This window comes from Protopterus annectens, chromosome 3.part0 (genome assembly GCF_019279795.1).
Source record: "Protopterus annectens isolate FY-2018-M chromosome 3.part0, PAN1.0, whole genome shotgun sequence".
NCBI classification, from domain to species: domain Eukaryota; kingdom Metazoa; phylum Chordata; order Ceratodontiformes; family Protopteridae; genus Protopterus; species Protopterus annectens.
This window is the reverse complement of record NC_056731.1, coordinates 1,742,422,395-1,742,439,701: the sequence shown is the minus strand read 5'-3', so window position 1 is coordinate 1,742,439,701 and position 17,307 is coordinate 1,742,422,395. Positions and strand designations below refer to the sequence as shown.

Sequence of the window (17,307 nt, the reverse complement as noted above, 5' to 3'; positions counted from 1 at the left end):
TTTCATCGGAGCCACCGGAGAAGACTACCAAATTGGATTCTACCTCCTCTGCTCCCTTGTCCTCGGGGCCGCAGGAGGTAGCTGTGGTTCTTGAATCAGCCTCTGCTCCATTTCTGTTGTAGCCCATTCGGAGCCGGTCTCCTAGTGTTAGACGTGAATCTCCAGATAGATCACAGTCGCCTTCTCTCTCCTCCAAATCCTCCAGACTCTCTGATTTGGATGTGGATAGGGTGGTCCAGAGGCTCCTGCAGTCGCCTGTGTTGGCAAAATTATTTTCGGCTCCGACCCAGTCTGCCCCTGAGCCAGTCCCGATGAGCGCACCGATGGTTCCTCCTCAGAGCACCTCCTTGTCTTCGGAGCTGGAGTGTTCTGCTCCAGGTGATGTTTTGCCGGCACCGATACCTCTTAAGGCTTTATCGGTGCCGATGTCTGCTCCAACCATGTCGGCTCCATCCTCTGGTTTCGGAATTCTGGTTTCCTCTGTCGGACCCAAGGGGGATTCTTTGGGACTTTTGTCTGTTCCGAGCCTCCCTCTCGGCGCTTTGGCTCGGGGAACTTCGGCTCCGGTCGTGGCCTCGCAGGTTGGTCGGTCCTTGGATTAGGGGGACCCGCCTTTGAGGCCATGAGGAGCGCACTGGCCAGATCTTCAGTGACATCACCCGGATCGGTCATTCCATCCCCTTCCACACCGGAGAGAGCCTCTGATGTCCCCCTATCAGTTGACTGCGGAGCCCCAAGGTCTGGGGATACCCCCATGAGCGGTCCCCAACTTCCTGAGGGCCCCTCTGAGTCTGTTCCTGAGGAGCCCCCAAGAAAAGTTGTGCAAGAGGAAGCACATAGACTCCCAGGACGAGTCTCTCACTTCTGATACCGACCTCGAAGAGTCAGAGGGGTCCCCCAAGTCATCATCCGATGACGTCTCTTTCTCGAACATCCTGGAGATTTCAAGGCAGAGAGGCGGCTGGTCGTCCAAAACCCCCTCTGAGGAGGAGTCTATATTCCTCAAGGCCTTTGGGGCTCAACCCTCCGCCTCCTGGGTGTCTCCACCCTTCGATGAGCTCCTAGATTTGATCTGTCGAAGGGTGTGGGAGACTCCTGACTTGGTGGAACCTGTACCCAGATGCCCTAATAAATTTCTTTCAGCTCCCCCTGGGAAAGAGTTCCTGTCCAAAGGGGTTTCTGTGGATGCCATGGTGGTGGCCACTCGGCAGGAAGTAGTCTTCTTCCTCTGTCCATCCTCCTAACAAGGAGTCCAGGAGTATGGATCGGTACAGGAAGCGTACCCTCTCTTCCGCAACCTTCACCCTTTGGTGTCTGAATTATCTTTGTCATTTTACTAGTCTCCAGAGAGATTTCCTTAAAGAGTTAGGAGATGCTCTAATGGGTAACGTACCTGAGGCGTTAACGCCCAGTTGTCTACTCTTGGCTCAATTGTCAACTCGTCCATGAGGCTCATATCTTATGCAGCTGAAGGGGCGAACAGGGCAGGTAGCTCAGGTGTAGCCCTCAGGAGGCAAGCCTGGATGCGCCTGTGTCATTTCGCGGAGGCCTTAAAGTCTTCCTTCACTGACGCCCCCTTTGATGGGTCCTCACTCTTTGAGACCAAAGTGAAAGACACCTTCACCAGATGCGAGTAAGAGGGAAAAGACCCTGTCTGCCGTAGGGGTCCGTTTTTCCCTTCCATCTAGGCCTTACCCCAAGGCTCAGAGGGGAGGAAAAATGTGGTTCAAAAAGTCACAGAAGTCTTTCCCTGCCGCACAAGGCGAGTCCCCCTCTAGAGGCAGAGGAGGGGGAGGCTATTCTGGGGAGATGCAGCCCTAGGGGCAGAGGAGGCCCACGCAATTCGGGAGACCGTGATTCCTTTTGCGGGCCTTCCTATCATCGTCCCTGATGTATTGCCCGACTGTGCTATTCCGGAGTCAGTCGGGGGCCGCATTTCGTTGTACCCGGAAGCCTGGGCAAGTATCACTCAGGATCGATGGGTGCTTCGTATAGTTACCGGAGGTTATGCCATCCCCTTGTTATCAGACCCCCCTCCAGCCAAGAGGATCCCAGATGTTCCACCCAGTCAAAGAGATCACGCAACTCTAGAAATTTCAAAGTTGCTGGAAAAAGGAGTCATCCAACCTGTCCCCTCAGACCAGATCAGATTAGGGACTTACTCAAGACTCTCTTTGGTGCCGAAAAAAACAGGGGACCCGAGACCCATCTTGGATCTCAGCCGACTGAATTGCTACGTTCTAAAGTCCAAGTTCCGAATGGTCACCCTTCAGTCTATTTTTCCATTGCTGGGAAAAGAAGTATGGATGTGTTCCATCGACCACAAGGATGCTTACTACCATATCAAAATGGACAGGGCATCCAGGAGTCACTTGCGCTTCCAGCTGGGAGCCAGTTATTTCCAGTTTCGTGCCCTGCCCTTTGGTCTCACCACAGCCCCCAGGGTGCTCACCAAGTGTTTGGCAGTGGTGACGGCTCACCTGAGACGTCAAGGATTCAAAGTGTTTCCATACCTGGATGACTGGCTCCTCACCGCCCCCACCAGGCATCTTCTCATTCAGGCCAGGGAAAAGACCATTGCCCTTTGTCATCAACTAGGAATTACCTTGAACTGGGAAAAGTCTGCCTTGCTGCCCTCACAGCGTGTCACATTTATAGGCGCAGAGCTAGACACCGTTCATATGCGGGCGTTCCTGCCCCAAGAAAGGATAGAGGTGTTGCAGGGGCAGGTTCGCGCGTTGTTACCCCTCAAGAAGGTTCAGGCCAGATGGGTTCTACAGCTCCTGGGATCCATGGCAGCCACCATTATGTTAGTGCCTCTAGCCAGATTACACATGAGGCTTCTGCAGTGGCTCCTCTCTGCCCAATGATCCTTTCAGAAACTTCCCCTGTCTCATTTGATCCTACTTACCGATCGGTGCAAACAGGACCTCTGTTAGTGGCCACGCTCCACCAACTTGAACAAAAGGTATCCGTTTATTCCTATGCCACCATTTGCCATGGTGACCATGGACACCTCCCAGATGGGGTGGGGCAGCATTATCTTGGCACGTGGCAAGATCACGAGGTACATCTGCACATCAATGTTCTAGAAATGAGAGCGGTGTTACTGGCGTTGCAAGCACTGCAGAGCTGTCTCCCCCTAGGAACGATTGCGATTCACTCTGACAACATGTCCGTGGTGTGGTACCTGAACAAGCAAGGGGGGAACCAGATCTTACCCCCTATGCAGAGAGGCCATGCGAGTGTGGCAGTGGGCAGTGTCTTCCCGAAGGTTCCTAGAGGCAACGCACATTCCAGGGAAGGCCAGTATGATAGCAGACAGGCTAAGCAGATGTATTCTGATGCCTTATGAGTAGTCCCTGAACCGCCGAGTTGTGGAACAGATTTTCAACAGGTGGGGGTCAGCCTTGCTGCGATCTTTTTGCCAATCCCCCCAATGCCAAGTGCAGCAACTACTTCACTCTGATCCCCCCACAGGGGGAGTCACCCAGGGATGCTCTAGTCCACGATTGGCCTCCCGGTCTGCTCTATGCTTTCCCTCCGTTTCCTCTGCTACCAAGAGTGATTCAGAAAGCCATTTCCTCGGGAAGCAAGATGATTCTAATTGCCCCACACTGCCTCGCCAAGTCTGTTTCTCCTTTCTTCATCCGTATGCAGTGGACAGTTCTTGGACTCTGGTCCCAGCACCAGACTACTGACACGCATGTTGGGACAGTCCCATCCCTCCTTGTGGACCCTCAGGTTGACAGCCTGGCTACTCCACTTCCATCTTTAGTCAGACTTCGTTTTTCACCTGAGGTAGTACACATTTTATCTTCTCATAAATCTTCTACCAGGAAGATTTACTCCAAGTGGAAAAGATTTTCAATTTGGGCTCAGACCCAGGGACTGGATACTTTCACAGCCCCCATCCCTGCTGTCTTAGATTTTTTATCCATACTTTTTCAGCAGGGTTCTGCTCCTGCGACCATTAAGGCCCAGCTGGCCGCTATTTCTAATTTTCATACCTCTTGCAAATCTTCTCTCATGGCTCATAAACTGTAAGGCCTTTTTGAGGGTCACCTTGTAACTACGGCCTCCTGTGTCAGAACCCATCATGCCATGGGATTTAAATTTCATCTTACAGGCCCTGACTTCATCACCTTTCGAGCCAGCTGCCACCTGTGAATTAAAATTTCTGTCTTGGAAGACTGCATTCTTAATAGCCATCACATCAGCCAGACAGGTGTCGGAGATTCAAGCGTTGTCCATCAAATTCCCGTATTTAATCTTTCATAAGGACAGGGTTTCCTTGAGACCTAATCCGTCCTTTCTTCCGAAAGTAACCTCTGCCGTTAATCTCAATCAGTCTGAGCTGCCAGTTTTCTTCCCTCAATTTTCCAACAAGGCAGAGTTTAAATTTGATCAGTTGGACGTACACAGGCAGCTTCGATTTTTACTTACACAGGACAAAACAACTTCGCAAGTCTGACCAACTGTTTGTGTCCTTTTCAGAAAATAGAACAGGTTCCCCTATTTCTAAGATTACATTTTCTAGATGGATTTCTGATTGAATCTCCTATGTCTATTCATCAGCAGGCAGAAATTTACCGTTCCCTGTCGAGGCATACTCCACCAGGGCTGTTTCCGCTTCAGTAGCTTATCATTCCAGGCTATCTTTGGATGAAATTTGTGCTGCGGCCACGTGGGCTTCTCCCCACACCTTTATTACTCATTACAAATTAGACGTGGCTTCTAGGGGTCAGGCCTCCTTTGGTTCCACTGTTCTCAGGAGCATCTTCCATTGAGCCTCCCAGGATAGAGGTGCTGGGGACGCTGTCCCGTGAGTAAGAATGTAGGCGAGATTGGACCACATAACATCTAGAAGTTATGTACTCACCATAACGTTCGATGTATGTGGTCCATCTCGCCTCACATTCTTAAGTTCCCTCCCACCTGTCCCCTCTCCTGGAGGATTTGGAGGCGACATTGGTCTTCAGTACCCTTCGGTATTGGTTGTTTTTTTCTTTGCTACCCTGGATAGTGTTCTACCTTACTGAACTGTGGTTGTGTATGAGGTGTGACTATGGATTGCTGCAAACTAGATCTGGGGCTATGGAGCGATGCAACATGGGATACCAGGTTAGCCCAGCCAATTAGAGACTTCATGCTAGAAATGTAAGTTGGCCGAGTCGGAGCCGATGTGAGGCGAAATGGACCACATACATCGAACGTTATGGTGAGTACATAACTTTGTTTCCCATGTTGGTAATGACCAGGTCTAGGATATTGCTGCACCTGGTGGGGGTGTGAATAAGTTGATCCAAGGCGTTGCAATTTATGAATTCTAGAAAACGTTGAGCAAAAGAGTTGGTACATGAGTAGTTTTCCCAGTTAATGGTGGGGTAGTTGAAATCGCCCATTATTAGGGTGTTGGGTTGTACCCTAATACTTTCCAGTGTATCAAGAAATGAGGAGTGTGAATCCTGGGGCATGGTGGGGTGTCTGTAGCAAGCTACAATTTGGATTGCGGTCTTGTCCAGAGTTAGTTGCACTTGGATAATCTCGGATACATTATGCTGTGCAACTAGCCTGGAGGTGTGGATATCGTTAATGAATATGGACATGTTTCCGCCTTTAGTGCTTCGTTCTGGGTTAGGTGGCCGAAAGGTGTGGTATGAATTGTAGCCTGGTAATGCAGGGGTGCTCTCTGGAGCTTTGAACCAGGTTTCTGTCACTGCACAGATGTCAATGTTCTCCATTTTGAGGAGTGCCTCGAGTGAGTGCATTTTGAGGTTTAGACTTCTAGCATTGAGTAGCATTGTCCTCAGATTTTGCTTGCTTGTACCTGTTACGGTGGTGAATTTGTCATTTGAACCTTGCCTAAAAAAGGCACTATAGGGGTGGCAAGAGCCTTAGCCAGTATCCGGAATCCTAAGGGCGACAGGTGCAGGCCATCTCTGGCAAAGCATCAAGATTTGCCCACTCTTCCTTGCAAAAGCTCTCCAAATCTGTCAGATAGCAAGGGCGTCTCTTGTGCACAGCTCTCTTAAGGTCACCCCACAGATTTTCTATTGGATTTAGGTCTGGACTCTGGCTGGACCATTCCAAATCTTTAATTTTCTTCTGGTGAAGCCATTCTTTTGTTGTGTTGATTGTTTGCTTGGGGTCATTGTCACGTTGAAAGGTGAAAGTCTTCAACTTCAGCCTTCTAGCAGACACCTGAAGGTTTTGGGCCAAAAGTGACTGGTATTTGGAACTGTTCATAATTCCCTCCACCTTGACTAAAGCTCCCCAGTTTCAGCTGAACAAAAGGAACCCCAAAGCATGATACTGCCACCACCATGCTTCATCGTGGGGATGGTGTTATTTTGGTGATGGGAAGTGCTTTTGCGCTACACATACTTTTTATAATTGTGGCCAGAAAGTTCAACCTTGGTCTCATCAGACCATAACACATTTTCCCACATGCTTTTGGGAGACTTTATGTATTGTTTGCAAATTTTAGCCAGGCCTGGATGGCTTTCTGTGTTTAAAGTCTTGCAGCCCTACCCCATAGTCCAGACGGATGTAGAAAACGGGAGATTTGTTGCATGTAGTACACAACCAGTACTTGCCAGAAATTCCTGCAGCTCCTTCAGTGTTGCTGTAGGTCTCTTGGCAGCCTCCCTGACCAGTTTTTTTTCATCAATTTTGGAGGGACGTCCAGTTCTTTAACATCACTGTTGTCCCATATTTTCTCCACTTTTTGATGACTATCTTCACTTTGCTCCATGGTATATCCAATGCTGTGGAATTTTTTTGTACCCTTTTCTGACTGATGCCTCTCAACAATGAGATTGCATTGATGCTTAGTAAGCTCTCTGAGAACCATGGCTTTTGCTGTAGCAGGCAACTGAGTAAATGCCAGGAAAATACTACTAGGGCAGCTGAACTTTGTGGGGTTAAACAGAGTCTCTTTAATTGATGGCAGGTGTTTACCCAATAAGACTAAATGCTGTAATTAAATCAAAACATGGTTCAGCAAAGTATTTAAGGGTGTGCACACTTATGTAACCAGCTTATTGTAAGTTTTTTTACTTTTTATATTTTTCCTCCTAGCAGATTTGTTTGTTTTTCAATTGAATTGTGCAGGTTATAGGTCACATTAAAGGTGGGAAAAGTTTTGAAATTATTTATTGTGATCTCTTTTATATCACAAAAACCTGACATTTTAACAGGGGTGTGTATATTTTTTATATATCCACTGTAATCTTATACCTGTGCAGTAGTTTGGTGGTCGTAGCATCAGTAATGCTGCCACAACCTTCTGTTTTTGATGGAGACTAACTCAAAGGCTCATGTAAACTAGGCAGAATAACGCAGTCTGCTGTTAATGTGTTACACAACTGAAGGATACTTTTATCCTTTATTCATAAGGCCATGTAATGGAGCAGGATACTAACCTTTCAGATCTCAGTGGAACTGAAAGAAAAATGTGTACGTTTTGCAAATGAGTCAAGAAGGTTATGTTTGGCAATGTTTTTATCTAGAGGAGCTCTTTGAAGGTTTGATCCTTTTTTACCTTTTGCAGGCAAAGAGGAAGCTGGAGTTAGAAGAAAGTCTGCATCCATATCCATCTGAAGAAGCCACCACTCCGAAAGGCAAACGAAGAACCACAGCCAGAGGCTTAAGTAGTCCAAAAAGTAAGAATTCTGGAACTGAGGGGTTGTTGAATGTGCTGTATTTTTTTTAGAAGTGACATTGTGTGAAACTTAGGCCTTTATTTTAAGACCTGTATGTAGTAGATGCTGAAGATCTGCAGCAAATTAAAATGTTTGTATGCATTTTCTGGTATGTTAAGCAGCATCCTTTCCACAAAACGTCTGTCTTGTGCAGATTGTAGAGTGTGAGCAGATTGCAAGTTAATTGCTGTTGATATGAGCTATATAATAGTTTGTCCCAAGGGTCCTAATCTTTTGAAGTAATGTGATGGTACATGTATATATGAACACTGGATTATTGGAACATTTTACTGTGTAGTACTAGGTGTGAGGAGGAAAATGTGCAACTGCAAGCAGCACTTTAAGGGGACAGTGCGGACGTTTCCACTACAGCAGCTATGAAAGTGACAAGATGGGATGTAGAGGCATTTTGCATATAGGTTAGAAAAAAGAGAAAAGGTGGGGTGTTGGAGGTTTTTGTGATGAAGTATGGTGTCCTTTGCAAAAATGTCAAGTAAAAGATTAGGAATGGCACTGTCAAATAACAGTTTGATTTAACAACCCTCTAGTTACAGGCTAATCTCCAACAGTAGGATTACATGGCACTAAATTTTTCTAAGTTGTGAATCTTGCTCCTAATGCCATTTGTAGCACTTGTGTAATGTCCAGCCCTTCTAGAAGGCTCTTATTCTGTTGGCTGTTTCTCTATGAAATCAACCATGAGCCATAGCATTTGCTAGCTACAGTGCTCGTTTTTCCCCAATATCACTCCCAATTTTTTCACCAGATTTTAATTTTTTAGCAAGTTTTACATAATTCGTGTCCAGAAAATTAATTCTGTCAAGTGATTGATGTTATATGACTTGTGTGGGGCTATGTCCATAGCTTTACATGGACATGTCTTGGGCATTCAGAATGACTGGAGGAGCATAGTTGTACTGCAGGCACTAACTGTTAGTGCAGAAGGCAAGTCTGTGACTGGTAAAGAACAAATCTTACCAGTTTCAGAAAGACTGTTACTGCCTTATGCCATTGTAGCAAACAAAACCTACAGAGTCCTGCATAGTGTCTTCGGTTCCTTGTGCCAACACACTACACTTTTTAGTGGATTTAGTCTACAGAGGACATGCTTGTTCATATTTATCACAGCTACAGTAGCCTAAGCATCATGGGTTACATTCTGCATAGGATATAACAGCTGACTAGCTTCCAAAGCTTCAGGGCACCTTCCACCTGGCAAACCTCTCTAGCTGAGCTGATTAAAAAAGTAAGTTTGGGTAGCAAGCCCTTCATAGCTTTCATACTGCCAAGAAGAGTACTCTGGGCTTTTGAGGATAGATTTCAGGGGTACCTTCTACATTACTTTTTAGATTTAAATTTTTTTGGGAAAAAAAATACTAAAGTTGCAGAAGCGTATTTTTGACGGTCATGTAATTTTCTGTACTTTTAAATTGGGGTGTACTTTTCTGGTTAAAAGGTTAACTACTCTTTCTGTTGAGACCCTGCTTATTTTACTTATTTGAGGTGAGAGAAAGTTTTCAAATTACTTCACTTTATTTGTTTTTGTGGAGTGACTTTATTCTACTTTCCTGTTTAACAACTGTTGCTAATAGCCCTGGGAATCTAGTGCCATTTTTAGCTTGACCATGGGACAAACTACTGATCCCTCATTCAGACCCTTTTTCATGTCACAAAAGGAAAAAGTTAACCAGGCAGCCTTTTGCTAGCATAGCTGGTAATTTGCCAGTGCTGCAAGTGGTCGACTCTGCAGTGGTCGATGCTGGTTCCTTTAGACCACTCATGTTTTCCCTCTAATTCCTCTGGTGCCAGTACAGCCACCATGGACCAGGGGTTAGTCACATCCTTTGCAGCGGTGGGAGTCCCTTCACTGGGTAAGGGAGAGCCACTCATGTCTGTCATAGCAGAAGGGATAAAGAATATGCAGTTGCTTAGCCATAATGTTTCCCTATCCTTGGGGAAGCTGTTGCTAGCAATACTAGGACTGTTTGCCCCAAATTTCATATCTAAAAAAAAAAAACTCTTGGGTCAGATGTTCTTCATTCCACATTGCTGCAGTCCTAACTATTGGGTAGTCCGCTGTCCAGTCGGCCCGAATACCAAAGTATATGGCTGACGTCGGTCAGGGCGCATTAGACTGATGTCAGTACGTCAGGGTACTAATGCGCATGACCGACGTCATATCCTCAGTCTTTTTTGCCGCATGGTCCGATGCAGAAGCAATTTTGCGAGTGCAGGTTGGCGTTCTGAAAGTTTCTGAAGTCAGAGTTTCAGACCGAATCAAAGTTGGCTAAGTACCCGTTGGGAATATTTTGGTTTTTCTTGCCTCAGTATTTAACCGGATGTCAGAAAAAGTGAATAACTGTATTTCTTGTGGGAAACAGATACCTCATAGGGATTACCATACTTTGTGTATACCTTGTTTAGGGCCTGAGCACGACGTTGTTGGATGCGCTCTTGTGCTAGATTTAACAAACGCACTATTAAGAGAAGGTTAGACTGTGCCAGGTTAGTTTTGGGAAGCGTTGTAATTATAAAATGCCGTCGGAGGCTCCGGCGCTTCGGCCAAAAAGCGCAAGGACAAAGCAGCAAAGCCTAGAGTGGAAGAACCGACAGTCCCGGACGTCGGATCTTTAGAAGGCTCAGTGGAGCCGGAGGTTTTGCCAGGTGTTTCTTTGGAGTCTCAGGGAGAGACTTTACTGTTACAGGATGTATCCTCGCAGGAAGTAGGCCAGGCTGAGGGGCCTTCTCAGGTGGCTGTTCTTCCCTCTCTTCCTAAGGTGGTTAGGGCCTCCCCTTCTGTTTCCAAGGCTTCTTTGAGAGGCAGGCCAAGTTTAACTTCAGTGGGGGTTTCTCCTAGTGCTTCAGGGTCTTTGCCTAAGAAACATATGCTTAAAATGGCAGAGGATTTGATTACTATGATTAGAGGTTCTATGCCCCCTCCTGATAAGAGGCCTAGGGTAGAACCTGAGTTTGAGAGTTTTGAGCAATGTTCGAGGCTTCTGAGTCTTCGGCTGAAGACTTGCAGGAGTATCCTCCTTATTCTGATTCTGATGTGGATGATTCTACTCCTTCAGCTTCTCCTCCTGAGGATTTTTCATTTTCAGAGACTCTGCATTCCATGAGGGAGCATTTTAAATGGGAAGGTCAAGATTTCTCTGATTCCAGGAAGAGGCTTAGGGAATTCTTGTTTTACCCCAGCATAGGCCTTTAGCTATACCTCCTGTTCTGAATGTGGTGGAAGATGTTTTGCAGAGGCTTCCTCAATCCTGATTCTTTGCCTCCTGCCCCAGTTAAACCGGATAGGTACTATAGGGTGCCTGAAGCTCATAAGTATCTTTTTAAGAGTCCTAGGGCAGACCCAGAAACTGTCTCTCAGGGGCCTAAAGGTGTGAAGGCCTCTGTTGTTAAAAATCCTGTTCCTCCTGATAAAGAGGCAAGGGCTTTGGATAGATGGGGAAAGAAAGTGTATACTTCTTCCACTTTAGCCATGAGGGCGTTGAATTGTCAGTTTCACATGTTAAAATATCAGAATTATCTCCTTTCACAATTGAAATCTAAGGTGGATGCTCTGGCAGAAGGTATTGAGTGTAAAGAGTTGCAGGATTTAGTTCATGTGTCTGTACAGGTGGGTAAACATTCCTTGCAATGTGGTTTTGATGCTGTGCAGGCCTCCTCGAGGGTGGCTGCCACTGGTTCTGTTCTTCGTAGGCATGCCTGGTTGAGAGATCAGAATTTAGCTGAGCATGTTAAAACAAGGATTTTGGATGCTCCTTTGCAGTCTGATGTGTTGTTTGGTTAGCCTGTGGAAGCAGTCTTGAAGAAAATGGAGGACAAGGCTAAGTCTATGCAAACTGTTAAGGATTTTTGCAGGTGCAGCCTCCAAGTTTAGTAGAAATTGGCCTACTAAGGGATGGACTTATCCTGCTTATGATTCCCAGTCTAGGGGTAGGTCTAGGCGTGGTAGGGGCAGAGCTCAAGGTTCTTTTAGGCCTAGGACAGGAGTTCCCCTGCTCAGACTTCTGGTGAGGGCAGGGGTCAGTCCTTTCGTAAGCAGACCCAATGACCTGCCTTTTCAGCTGCCAGTACATTCTCGCCTGGCAGCACCTTTGGGAGGAAGGCTGTCTCTTTTCAAAGAAAATTGGGATTTAATTACCCAAGACAGATGGGTTCTGGATATCATTCACCACGGTTACAGGTTTTATTTCCATACCATGCCTCCTTTCAAAGGCATGCCAGACATTCCTCCTCTACAAAGACAAGAGGCTCACAAGCAAATTTCTCTGTTGCTCCACATAGGGGCCATTCAGCCAGTTCCTGTGCCAGAAAGGGGCCTAGGATTTTATTCTCGCCTGTTCCTAGTACCGAAGAAGGGGAACACGTGGAGGCCAATTTTGGATTTATCTATCCTCAACACTTATCTGGACATTCCCAAGTTCAAAATGTTGACGTTACAACAGCTTTTACCTCTGCTGGGCAAGGATCACTGGATGGTAACTTTAGATCTCAAGGAAGCTTACCTTCATGTGCCTATAAGACTAAGTTGCAGGAAATATCTGCGTTTGAGCTGGAAATTCTCATCATCAGTTCTCTGCATTGCCCTTTGGCTTATCCACTGCGCCCAGAGTATTCACAAAGGTTCTGGCTCCAGTGATAGCTTACTTCAGGCTAAAAGGAATTCAAATCTATCCTTACTTGGACGACTGCCTGATTCTAGCTCAAGAAAAAGAAGACCTTCTACAGCATTTGGATTATGTCATAGCAGTGCTAAGATGCCTAGGGTATTCTGTGAACGAAATAAAATCCAGTCTAGTACCCTCTCAAGACATGTGCTTTCTGGGTGTGAGACTGAATACAGCAGCCCAGATGGCCTTTTTAACCCCGGACAAACAAAAGACTCTTTGCAGTTACTTCCATCAACTATCTCTTCAGTCCGGGCTGACTGCAAGGACAGTCCTTCAAGCCTTAGGGTTCATGGCATCTTGTATTCTGGTGCTTCCCAATGCCAAACTGCATATGAGGAAGCTGCAATGGTATCTCAAAAATGTATGGACACAGCACTGCCAGGATTTGGACACTGTCATTCAAATAATACCTTGCATTCAAAGGAATTTCTGTGGTGGGCTCAGGAATGTCACCTAAACAAGGGACTCTCTGTGACCCGGCCAGAGGCGAGTCAGATTCTAACGACAGATGCCTCAGACATTGCTTGGGGAGCTCATCTAAATGGAAAGTGGATACAAGACAAGTGGCCTGCCAGACTACAGCATCTACATATCAACATGAAAGAGATGTTAGCAGTCCAGTTTGCATTAATGGCTTTCAAGGAGTTACTTCTTCCAGGGCAGGTGTTGATTCTAACAGACAACACAACTGTCATGTGGTACATCAACAAACAAGGGGAACACATTCTTACCCATTGTGCAGGCAAGCAATGATTTTATGGGAGACTGCGCTCAGCTTGCAACTAACTCTTCAGGCAAGGTTTCTGCCGGGAGCACAGAACTCCTTAGCAGATGTGTTAAGCAGACAAATCATGGATCCCCACGAGTGGAAACTGGATCTTCATGTATTTCAAAAATTGACAGTGTCATGGGGAACTCCAGACATAGATCTGTTCGCTTCTCCACTAAACCACCAGCTGCCAAAGTTTTGCACAAAGAGGTTTCATTACACAGCTTGGAAAGTGGATGCTCTTTCTTTCAGTTGGAAAAATCTTCATGTGTATGCTTTTCCACCTCTGCCTCTTCTCCCAAAGGTGCTTCTAAAGGTCAGACAAGACAAGCCAAGGATGATTTTAATAGCTCCAGATTGGCCTCGGCAGCACTGGTACCCATTACTGAGGAGTCTGGTAAGGAAGCCTCCATGGCCTTTACCCTTGATTCCACACCTGTTGTCTCAGAGGGACGGTCACCTGCTCAATGTCAAGCTTCAATCTCTTCATCTAACAGCCTGGCATATTCTGTTTTGAAAGACAGCAGGTCTCAACTTCCTCGACAAGTTTTAAATGTGATTATGGAAGCCAGAAGACCTAGTACAAGGAAAGTGTACGCAGAAAAATGGAAGAGATTTTTATTTTGGAGTGCAGCAAACAATTTGGAGATTTCTGAGCCTAATTTGAGTGTGCTCTTCAATATCTTACTGAGTTATTGGGCAAAGGTTTGTCTTTCTCTTCCATTAAGATTCATGCTGCAGCAATTTCAGCTCACTATGATTGTGACCCACCATTGTTTTCGCATCCTTTGTTCAAGCAATTTCTTAGAGGGGCAAAGAATATAAGACCCCCACGTAGAGCTCCTACTCCTGCTTGGGATCTCAATTTTGTGTTGGAGAAACTTACTCTACAACCTTTTGAGCCTGCGGCTACTGCTGAATTGAAATATTTGTCATGGAAGACTGCTTTTTTGTTGGCCATTACTTCCGCAAGAAGGGTTTCTGAGTTGCAGGCCCTTATGGCGGTAGAGCCTTTTTTGATTTTCCATAAGGATAGGGTATCATTACGTACTAATCCTTCCTTTATGCCTAAGGTGGTTTCTAGTGTGGCTTTAAACCAAACTATTCATTTGCCTACTTTTATGCAGATCCCCAAAATAAAGGGGAAAAGATTTTGCACTCTTTAGATGTACACAGGCAATTGCGTTATTATTTGAGCAGGACTAAGGATTTTAGGCAGTCTCAGCAGTTGTTTGTTTCTTTTGCTTTGGGTTCGCAGGGCAAGCCTGTGTCAAAACAAACTATTTCTAGGTGGATTGGGTTTTGCATTGCATTTTGTTATTCCCATCATGGCAAGGAGATTCCAGCTGGAATTAGGCCTCATTCCACTAGGGCTACTGCCACTTCTACAGCATTTCTAAGGGGTGGCCACTAAGGATATTTTGGAGGCAGCTACTTGGAGTTCAGTGCATACTTTCTCTAAGCATTATCACCTTCCTCTCTACTCTAAGTCTAGGGCTGGTTTTGCCACAGCCATTTTGCAAGGCATGTTGTCAGTTCCTGCTTCCTTATGATTTGCCAGCCTCCCTTACCTCTGCTTTGGGATTCTACCCAATAGTTAGGACTGCAGCAATGTGGAATGAAGAACATAGTACAGTTTTGTACCTACCATAAATGTAGATGTTCGAGGATCCACATTGCTGCAGTCCAATTTACCCTCCCTCCTTCCCCTCTGTGTTTAAGGGTGGTTGTGTAGGTGAGGTTATATTCTGGTAATTTTGTATATATTGTACATATTTTTGGTGCAGGTATGTTTGCAATTTTTGGTTTTGGCCTTAGCTTTCCAGGGTCTTCTGACATCTGGGGCAAGAAAAGACTGAGGATATGACGTCGGTCATGCGCATTAGTACCCTGACGTACTGACGTCAGTCTAATGCGCCCTGACCGACGTCAGCCATATACTTTGGTATTCGGGCCGACTGGACAGCGGACTACCCAATAGTTAGGACTGCAGCAATGTGGATCCTCGAACATCTACATTTATGGTAGGTACAAAACTGTACTTTTCTCTAGACAGGAGTAATTTATTAGGCTAGGCTCAGGCTGTTCCCTTTCTCTGAAAAGGTTCAAGATGTGGACTGTGAAGGGACAGGTGTGGGTTTTTCCTCCTCTGATATCAAATTCGGATTCTAATGAGGTACAGTATACAAATTCCTGTGGGGGGATTAATTTTCTGATACTATTTCCAGACTGTGCCAGTGTTATCAGTGAGAGAGCACCGAAGCTTCTCAGCCCCTTAGAAAATAGCTATGAATTGCTGTAATGTGAATTCCAAAAATCTTCACCCATTCCCCAGCGCAAGTTCCTCAGTCTTTTCAAGTTCTTATACAATCCTCTCAGACCTGACCCATCCGCTGTACTTTAGTTAATCCAGCTGCTGCTACACAGTTTACTTTTCAGCTGTTAAGTTTAGATGGAGCAAAGTGTATGCCTCTGAACTTTGATGATTAGAATTGTTAGGCAAGTTTATACTATTCATAAATGCATGAATGTTTTTGCTGCAGTTTCCTCTTGAAGAAACTCTGCTTTGTGTAATCTAGTTCCTTCTGTTTCTCAGGTCACAACTTGTTGCGTGAAGTGCGTTTCATTCTGATATTGATACGGTTTCTGAGGCTGTTGCCACTGTTGCCGTTTTGAGGAGACTTGCCTTGTATTGTCGGTACTTTGCAGAAGATGCTAAAACAGTCCAAACAGATTGCTGATAAACATTCGTTTTAAAAAGCAATGGCATGGTGGTTTCCAAAAAGCTGTACCCCCCCCCCCCAAAGGACAGTTAAGTAAGAAAGATTCCTGTTTAAGGGACCGGGTTGCGCACACACAGTAGCAGTCTTTTGTCCTTTCCAGAAAGTCAGTCTTCACTTAAGTCTGGTAACAGATTTTTCAGACAAATGGGTTTTTCAGCTGATCCAGATGTGATACAGATGGCAATGTAATTCCTTCTCTCCGGGGGTTCCTCCATCGGCCAGGCCAAATCCTTCTCTTCCTTCCTGTCATAAACTACATGCAGTTACAAGGGGTAATTGAAGTAGTTCTTCCTCCCAGTATATTACTCTTATGTAGACTAGTGATGTTATGCGGTATAGCTGTGCAACATAATCTCTCTCCACAGGCATCTTACCTTCCATAACAAAATGTGTGAGACAAGCTGAGTAGAACAAAGGCAGACCCTCATGTATAAAGGCTAGATCAGGGGATCTTCCAAGATTTGATTCTTTTTTAGAGTTCAAGTAGACTTCTTTGAATTCTTTAAGCAATCTGCTGGCAAGATTCTGCTCCAGGAGTCCTTGCAAAAAGGCCGGGAAGACTAACCTTTTCATTTCCTTGGATAGAAATGTTCTTCCTTTTCAGAAGGAATCCCCAAAGATTGAAAATTGTAATTCCCTTCTGGTTCAAGCAGCAGTGGTTCTCCCATCCTGGGAGACTGGCTGAGGGTAATTATCACAAGCTTCATCACAAACTGGATGTGTTCACAAGAACAGGATGTTTGATACATAACAACCACAAGCAACTTCAACTGACTGCCTGGATGATGGGGTAGCAATACCTTTTAGCCATCTGTTTGTGGAGGATGTGCAGCAGGTGCTAATGGAGATGACCCTTTTTACACATTGTTTTTGAATAGATTTTTTTTTCTAGTTGGTGCTAATGACCTAACCAGCACTCATTCAGGGCTAGTGTTACTCTGATTTTACAATATTCATGATTTACTTTCCTATGGCCTGTCTTTACTCCTCTGTCAAGGTCCATGTGTCAGCCATTTTAGCAGGCCTGTCCATGGCTCTCACTCTTTCAGGGCACTCCTCGTAATGTTTTTGAAAGGGGTTTTGTATACGAGACCTGCCAAAAAAACTGACTGCTCCTCCTTGATCTTTTGTGTTTGAGAAGTTCACAGTTACAACATTTGAAGTGGCACATCTGGCTGATTTTTAAGGCTGTTAACATGGAAGACTGTTTTACCGAGTACTCTTTACCTCTACAGGAAGAGTAGGAAGTTGCATGTTCTTAAGGTGGTTGAGCCTCATCTCATTTTCCACAAAGACAGGGTTTGTTTGAATCCAGTGAACTGTTTTTAACACTCCTTCACGAGTCATGAAATGCTTTAGATGATACA

At 45.5% G+C, this 17,307-nt stretch overlaps 1 protein-coding gene across 1 annotated transcript in view; it reads left to right on the top strand.

The window, feature by feature from the left end:
* Window positions 1–17,307, top strand: part of E2F3 (E2F transcription factor 3) — a 793,515-nt gene that overhangs the window by 77,142 nt on the left and 699,066 nt on the right. Inside the window, exon 2 of the mRNA XM_044065766.1 lies at window positions 7,556–7,667. Within this exon, the coding sequence (XP_043921701.1) occupies window positions 7,556–7,667 (112 nt within the window). The remainder of the gene's footprint in view (window positions 1–7,555; window positions 7,668–17,307) is intronic.